This window comes from Bidens hawaiensis, unplaced genomic scaffold, assembly GCF_021521415.1.
Source record: "Bidens hawaiensis isolate Kalapana, Puna unplaced genomic scaffold, B.hawaiensis_p1.1 tig00036769_1, whole genome shotgun sequence".
Classification (NCBI taxonomy): Eukaryota; Viridiplantae; Streptophyta; class Magnoliopsida; order Asterales; family Asteraceae; genus Bidens; species Bidens hawaiensis.
This window is the reverse complement of record NW_027496421.1, coordinates 185,599-193,444: the sequence shown is the minus strand read 5'-3', so window position 1 is coordinate 193,444 and position 7,846 is coordinate 185,599. Positions and strand designations below refer to the sequence as shown.

General features: G+C 37.8%; 1 protein-coding gene across 1 annotated transcript; it reads left to right on the top strand.

Moving 5' to 3' along the window:
- The first annotated feature begins 1,115 nt into the window (after nt 1-1,115).
- On the top strand, nt 1,116-3,472 carry LOC143588804 (uncharacterized). The gene is made up of 5 exons (XM_077069719.1): nt 1,116-1,382; nt 1,463-1,713; nt 2,373-2,453; nt 2,697-3,089; nt 3,331-3,472. Exons 2-5 carry the CDS (start codon nt 1,693-1,695, stop codon nt 3,385-3,387), a joined length of 552 nt encoding a protein of 183 aa, XP_076925834.1. The 5' UTR covers nt 1,116-1,382; nt 1,463-1,692; the 3' UTR covers nt 3,388-3,472.
- The last annotated feature ends 4,374 nt before the right edge of the window (nt 3,473-7,846 follow it).

Genomic DNA, 7,846 nt, shown 5'->3' with positions numbered 1-7,846 from the left:
TGATCGTCTCTGTTTCTGTGGAATTGACTCTGATTGCTGGCACATGTGTTTACATTCTGCACTGTGACTCTTATACGATCCATATGTGATCTGCATTCTTTGATTCGATAGTGTTTAAACTTTGAATTTGATTGGAATTTGGTAGTCTAGAAACACTTATAGATGTTTTGTTTATTTCAGGCATAAACATTGATTGGGCTTCACAGCTTGAGTGTGAGTGCATATCAGTTTCTTAGGTCATTTTCTCTGTGTTTGGGGATGCTCACAAGTCACAACCATATAGATTCAGTTGAAAATATAAAAGGATTCAGTGAGAAATTGCAGATGCTAGGGTTTGCTTTAAGTTGAATATATTGATTGAACTGTTATCGATTCGTTAGACTAGGTTTGGGCGTTTTGAGTAAGAATTTGTGTATTATGGGATTGCCACAAGATTCATACATTGGTACTCCGGAGGTTGCAGGGGCATCAAGCACATTGGAGCACAGTTTGCCTCTAATTGGTGAGGGTACTTGTGATATGAAAGTAGACATTGCAAGTGGAAGCCTTGGTCATTCGTTTAATTCTTCATTTGGTAATTATGGTGGTAAATCCTCCTTGGACATATTTGAATGTCCAGATTCTGTTATTATAGAGTCCAATGATGTCAAGGTGGATGCTCACCATCAGGGGTTAGAAATTGGGCCAATAAATAATACTTCATTTTCCAGAATTGTGGGATTTGAATCTGATAAAAGGGATGCATCCTCATATGCATCTACAGATAACATCAACATGAGCGAAAAGAAAACGAGCATGTCAATGGCGAGGAAGAGAATGTTGTCACCATTGAAAACTATGTTTTCTTCCAACCATTTGATGGTGATTGTATAGATATTGGCTGTGTGCATGCCAATACGGACGATCAAAAGGTGAAGAATTACAAGAAAGCAAACATAGGAATCAATATACCTGCTAGTTTTTCCACAGATGGACCCGTTCTTGAGGAAAGTGAAGTGTTATCCTCATTTTTTCCACCTGGGTTCAGTGACTTCGACAATTCAAGCAAGTCAAAATTGCAGACAGGCCTGATACCAATACCAACAGACAACGTGACCCAAGCCCGTTCTTCACCCCCCCTGGATCCAAGATTTAGTAATGTGGAATATAGGATGTCAAGCAAATCATTTGAAAAAGTTGGTTGTTTATTTGATGAAATTGGGTCATGTTCTCCTAAAAGTTACACAGGAAAGAGTTGGCCTTTTCACAAAGATTTGGAAACTAAGAGTAATATTCAGAAATTAAGGGGCAGAAAACGGGGTCTACCTGTAATGAGGTCGTTGGTCGGTTCTTTTGAAGAATCATTGTTATCTGGTCGGCTTTCATCAGGTGACATTAGCAAGGTTAGCACTAGGTTTTCTAGGATGGTGTGTTTCATAAAAGTTGGGGTTGTCTCTAATATACTCTGCACATTTGTGTGCAGAAAATTGATGGGTTTCTGGCTGTACTAAGTGTAAATGGTGGAAGCTTCTCGCCAAAAGCTCGGAAACTTCCTTTTGCGGTTACCAGTGTTGATGGAGATAATTACTTACTGTACCATGCTTCAATTGATCTTGCAGGCAATTCCTCATCAAGCAATCCAAGAAGCCAGATAGGGAAAGTTGCCTTCACAGTGATGATTCTCAAAGTAGCAAGAGTCGTCTGCGAATTCCTATGAAAGGGCGGATACAACTGGTAAATGAAATGCATTTACAAGTTAAAGTATAACTATAAATATATGCATCATCATCATCATCATCATCATCGTACTCAGTATATCCCACCAATAGCAAAGCTATGGTAGGGTCTGAGGAGGGTAAGATGTAGACAGCCTTACCTCTACCCCATAGGAATAGAGAGGCTGCTTCCGGTGAGACACCCGGCTCGATAGTAGTTTTGCATCAAGCCTTGGACATAAGGAACATAACACTCAACCATCGGCACACCGGTCGATCGGTGCATGTACCCTTGTCTTTCGGCTATCAACGCCACCACATGATGCCTGATTAACCTTCCGCTACTTTTAACGTTATTTTCACGAGATTAGTAAAATAATGTCAAAATTACTGCAATTTCACTTTTGCCCACGCGAGGGTTCACACATATATACATTATATGTAACTATAAATATATGCAATTAGACTTAAATGAGTTACCTTTAAGTGAGCATATGGATGATATAAGTGCTTATATATGATTATATCAAACTGTAATCAATATATTTGATTATTAGGTTGGGGAAAATGTTGATTGTTATGTTTGATGGTTACATAAGTGCTCATGCCGTTTAAGTTTGATCTCTAGTGTCATAATGTATTATATAAACTTATGAACCTTGTTTGATTCTCTCACAGGTTTTAAGTAATCCAGAGAAGACACCTCTTCATACCTTTTTCTGTAATTATGATTTGAGCGACATGCCAGCTGGCACAAAGGTAATTAATATCAAGATCACCTGATTTTTTAAACTTCTTTTAAAGTGCCCAAATGAAAACCAACCTTCAAGTTTTTGTAAATTTGAAATTTGAAGTGATTCACAAACTGACCATCATCTTTCCTAACTGTTACATGTTTCTTGCATCCAATCAACCCTGAATAAGCTTTGATGTAGACGTTCACTAACTGACCATCATCTTTCCTAATTGTTACATTACTTTCACTGATTGGTTATGATGTAGACTTTTCTACAGCATAAGGTGACTTTAAGTTCAGAAAATGCTTGCTCTGGTCAAACCATCACAAGAAATGAACCTGCTGGGTGCAACGGTTATACGCGCCAGGTGGATGGTGACCTGGCTTCCAGCTGGCAGGATACTTCCAGTAAATATAAAAGTGTATACTCAAAAGCCAATGGAAATACGGCCATTGCTGGTGCTCTACGCTATGCTCTTCACCTTCGTTTTCTGTGTCCTCATAGAAAATGCTCAAGATTGGTTCAGAAGTTGGATGCTGATCCTTTTTCCCAACCCGAAAGAAACAATACAAATAATAACGAGGACAGGAAGTTTTTTCTGTGTAGTGATTTGAAGGTGGCGTTCCCTCAGCGCCACTCAGATGCAGATGAAGGGAAGGTATGCTCATATTATGAGTGTGTGTATAATATATCTATATATATTTAACTGTAACATATAAGACAGTTTTGTAACCGCCCCCCCCCCCCCCCCCCCAAAAAAAAATAAAAAATAAAAAAAAATAGCAAAGCACTTCATACAAGTGTATTGTGAGGTCTACTTAAAACTAAGCATGTATTGAATGTATACCATATGGTCTGTTATTGGTTACTGACACGGATTTAATGGTGGCGGGTCACAGTTACACGTTGAATACCATTTCCCTGAAGATCCAAAGTACTTTAGTATCGACTTCTGACATGTATCTATCTGAGGTTGAAGAACATATGTTGTTAAAGAACAAGGAGTTGGCCAATTTTGGTTTCTTATGTTGTGGCTGTTTTAGTTTGTCTTTGTGAGGAAGCAACCAAATGCAATTATAGAAAATTTGAAAATAAATATGAAGGCCTATAAGTATATGATTTACATTTGTTTTTTGGTTAGAGGTATGATGCTTGTAATATTAAAAGCATTTGGTCTACCATGTTTTTGCCATTATGGTTATGGTATGTTTATACAATACAATTTGCGTACAATGTTTGTTCATATGGTTTTAACAAGATCAATATGTATATTGATTGCTATGCGTCCTTATTAACCAATTTCAACTATTGGCAAAGTTATTTAGGAAAATGACCACTAATTATTATACATGTCGACAGGCCTGACCCATGGGCCAGCCAAATAAGGCAATGGCTTTGGCCTTTCAGTATTTTTAGGCCTCCAATTTTATATAAGTTATGCACTAGTACACTACAGCTTTTGAAATGGGCTTTTTTATTAAGAACTTTTTGATGGGTCACAAGCAAGGTTGTAAAAGTCGTTAGGCGGTCATAGGCGGTCGACTGGGGAGTTGCGAGTATCGGGAGTAGTTGGGGATTACTCGGAAAATACCTACGGAGTACTCGGCCGAGGCGAGGAGTACTCGATCTAGGCGGGGAGTAATCGGGGAGTGCTCGGCCGCCTACTCGGGAGTTTTACAACATTGGTCACAAGTTAAGAGTGAGACCCATATGGCCATATCATTAATTATTCATCCTTGTATTATTGACTTATGGTACCCATAGTAGAAAAAATAAATAAAAATAAGGACAAAAGCCAATAGCGGCCGATGGTTAGAATCTTAGACTATTTATAATTAGCTTTTTTTATAATGTCAAATATAATTCGAAAGTTTGAATCGGGTCAATCTAAAAGATTAAAAGAAACAAAAAAAATATTTTAACTCCGCCAACTATAAACTTATTAGTTTATTATTGTCGGTCCCAAGCCCGGGAAAATGAGGAGGGTTTACATCAAAATGATTTTTGAAAAAGGTCTCATCATTTTAGTTCGTTTTAGGCCTCCACAAATGTTGAGACGGCTCTGGATATTGATGGGATAACGTCATAATTGGACCAAAATACATGTTAAACACTTAAACCTACTCCAAGTGAGCTTAATCGTATTAAGTTCAAGTTAAAGGCAGCCCATTATGATTAAAGGCCAACACCCTCCAGTGGTGTATGGTTAGAAGGATTGCATACAACAAACATGAGGTTGTTCTCTCTTTCTCTACTCTCTCCTTACGTATATTATTATATTACATACATACGATTTTGCAATGTGGCCTTGACTAACTTGAGTGTGATAGTTAGTGTCTACGAGGCTTAAAATCTGTGCCCCCTCTAATGGCTTTTTGTGGTTGCACTTGCATTGTGACCTGATAAAAAGAGAAAACGCACCATCTTAGAGATAGGTTTGAACCAAATGACCTTCCTTGCACGATCATGTGAGTCCTTGCCACCTGTAGGATTTTTTTTTTTTTTTGTGGCAGCACATATTGAAGCGGGCCATTCCGGGTAGTATAAAACTAACATTAATATGATAGTAGATGAGCTTTTATTGTTAAAGCATTCATGTGATGATTTTGAATGCACTTTGGTTGACAAGCCCCTAGTTCTCTATTTATTTCACTAATCATACTGGGTGTTTTAAACAAATTTACTTATACACGTTAACTCATGACTCAATAATTATGGTCCAATCAACATATCTAAAACCTACAAGCATAACAAATTTATATGATAAATAAACATACAACATATATCATTAAAGTTCTAAATATACGTAAAAGTAATTATATATTAAGTAAACAATTAATTAACTTAAATAATATACAAGTTCAGCCCGAGTTCATAATATTACTCACGAACTCGGATTTGAGTTTTAGACATAGAGTTCGAAATGCATTGAGCTTAAGTTCTTTTTACTTGAAGGAATAGAGCTCAAACTCTTTTAGATCCGGGGCTTTATGCACTGGATTGGCCAATTTTAAAGAGTAAATGGTTTTTATCTAATAAAGAGATTTATATTTGAAGACTAACATCCAAGCCCAAGAAAAGCCCACATCACAATATGGTTGTTTATCGGATCGATTTTCCGTTTAATTCATATTTTAAAGATCAATTCATAATTTCATATAACACGAATTACTGAAACCTGATTTAAATATTCAAATTCAAATTAGAAAGTAGAAATCAACTAAATTGGAACTGAATTTAAGATTGAATAGCCTACAGCACACGATTGCCAGGAGCCCAGGACTGTTTTATGTGTTTTCAGACAACATTAAACAACCGTTCACCCAGCATTAGCTTCACCAAAGATATTTCGATTCTTAGGACATGAGTAAGGGAGATTAACGATCATGATGGTGAAGTCAAGCTGACTAAATTGTGTTGTGGACTTGAACCGTAGAGCAACCTGCTAACTATGATTTTAAAGGAAGACCGACAAAATCAGTTGTTTCGTCTTGACGATTTTAAGTTTTTAACCATCTTTCTTTTACCCTTCATAATCATTGGTTTGCATCAAAAATTTTCAAATGATATAAAATGGTTGATTATAATCTGTTACAGAAATGAAAATGAATAAAAATAACTGATAAGTTCCAAACCATACCGAACCATTAAGCCAGCAAACTATCAAAAGTTCAAAACCGAACCTAGAACCAACCATGCAACTTGGCTTAGCTTTTAAACGATTCAAACAATCTACTCTAAACACCACTAATAATCAGCCACAAATAGGAATCTACTTGTAACAGCATATAGCATATTTTCACCAATCCAACACAAAGTAACAAACTATATGCTTATAATCTATTTATACTAAAGCTAAAATTATCAATAACAGCTCATCAAAATATAATATCATATTCAACCGCATAGACCATAATAAAACATCTTCCCTCACCAACACCAGCAGCATTGTTCTTAAAAACCCTAATGCTGGCACACAGCTAAAAAAAATAATAACAATTAAGAACCTAAATTCTCAAACCAGCAACACTTAACCTAACCTCCTTCAAATCAATCAAGCATCGTTATCCTTATCAATCCGCACTCCGGAAGGCGTGGTACGACGCCGTGTCCTGGACGGAAGAATGTTATCCAAATCCACCTCCGCCAACGGATCATCAGACAGATCATCATCACCGTCCGATTCACTAGCACCACCACCATCATCAGAATCATCATCAGACTCTTCAATCATCTTTCCTTTACCTTTATCATCCTTCATTATACCTTTCCCCTTTCGATCAACTTCAACTTCACCTTCACCGTTAGAATGCTCATCTTCATCGTCGGAATTGACTTCGTATTCGTCTTCTTCTTCCTCTTCAATTTCGGTGATGGATTTGTCGTCTTCGACGGCGGCGGGAGGTTGGTTGTCTGGCCGGAGCTTCTTGGTGGAGTCGTCGTCGTCGGCTAGGGTTTCCGACGGTTGCTTTCGCTTGGGAGGAACAGGAACTACATTTGGTTCTTCACTGTTATTGAGCTCTGCCATGGCTTCCTTCAAGGTTCTAAACCCCCAACCTCTATTTGTTGTTCTGCCTATTTAGGGCTTTATTATTATTACCAGTGTTCGTACACTCTTTGTTGTTTGGGTACGGGTTTAAGCGTTAGATGGGCCGATCCACTAACTATTGGGTCTGGGGCAACCCACATAATTTTTCTTTTAATATTAATACTTATATGACGATGTTACTTGGTACTAGTGGATAGAGGTGCACAAATACCCGGTTTCGGATCCGACCCGGAACCGGTTCCTACCCATACCTGACTCGCAAGTAGGACCTGGTATAGGATTTCTCTCCGGAGCTATACCCGGTGGAACTGGAACCGGAAATACCTGACCCTACCCCAATGGCGACGCCAGGAAATTTTTTCTGTGGGTTCGAGATTTTCGGTGCTCGGGGTCAAAGTTTTCGGACCCAAATGGGCCGGATAGGTCATTCGATGAGATAAATAAACTACAATATCACTAAAATAAATGTACGTAGTCAACATTCCGTAAAATACTAAGTCATATTTAATAAAAAGATATTACATATTATAACCGTTCCCTACATATTTTTATGTTTTGAAAACGATTTATAAAATCTTCAATTGTGATTTAAAAAAGAATTAAGTTTTAATGTAAGAAATGCAAGCATCATATATAGTCGTCACCCATCTAATTATGTAAAATCTTAGAAAGATTCGTCATGAGGTTTGGATCGATTGAAGGCTTGAAGCAATCAAAGAAAGAGTGGGTCGACTGGCCATTGTTGTCGTCTGGTTGAAGTCCGGCAGGTAAGGCGATGGTTGAAGCCTCGAGGCGAGCTAACGAAGGCGATGAGGCAATGGTTGTTTGGCCGATAGAGAAATAATTTATCGGTTGATGAGGCGATG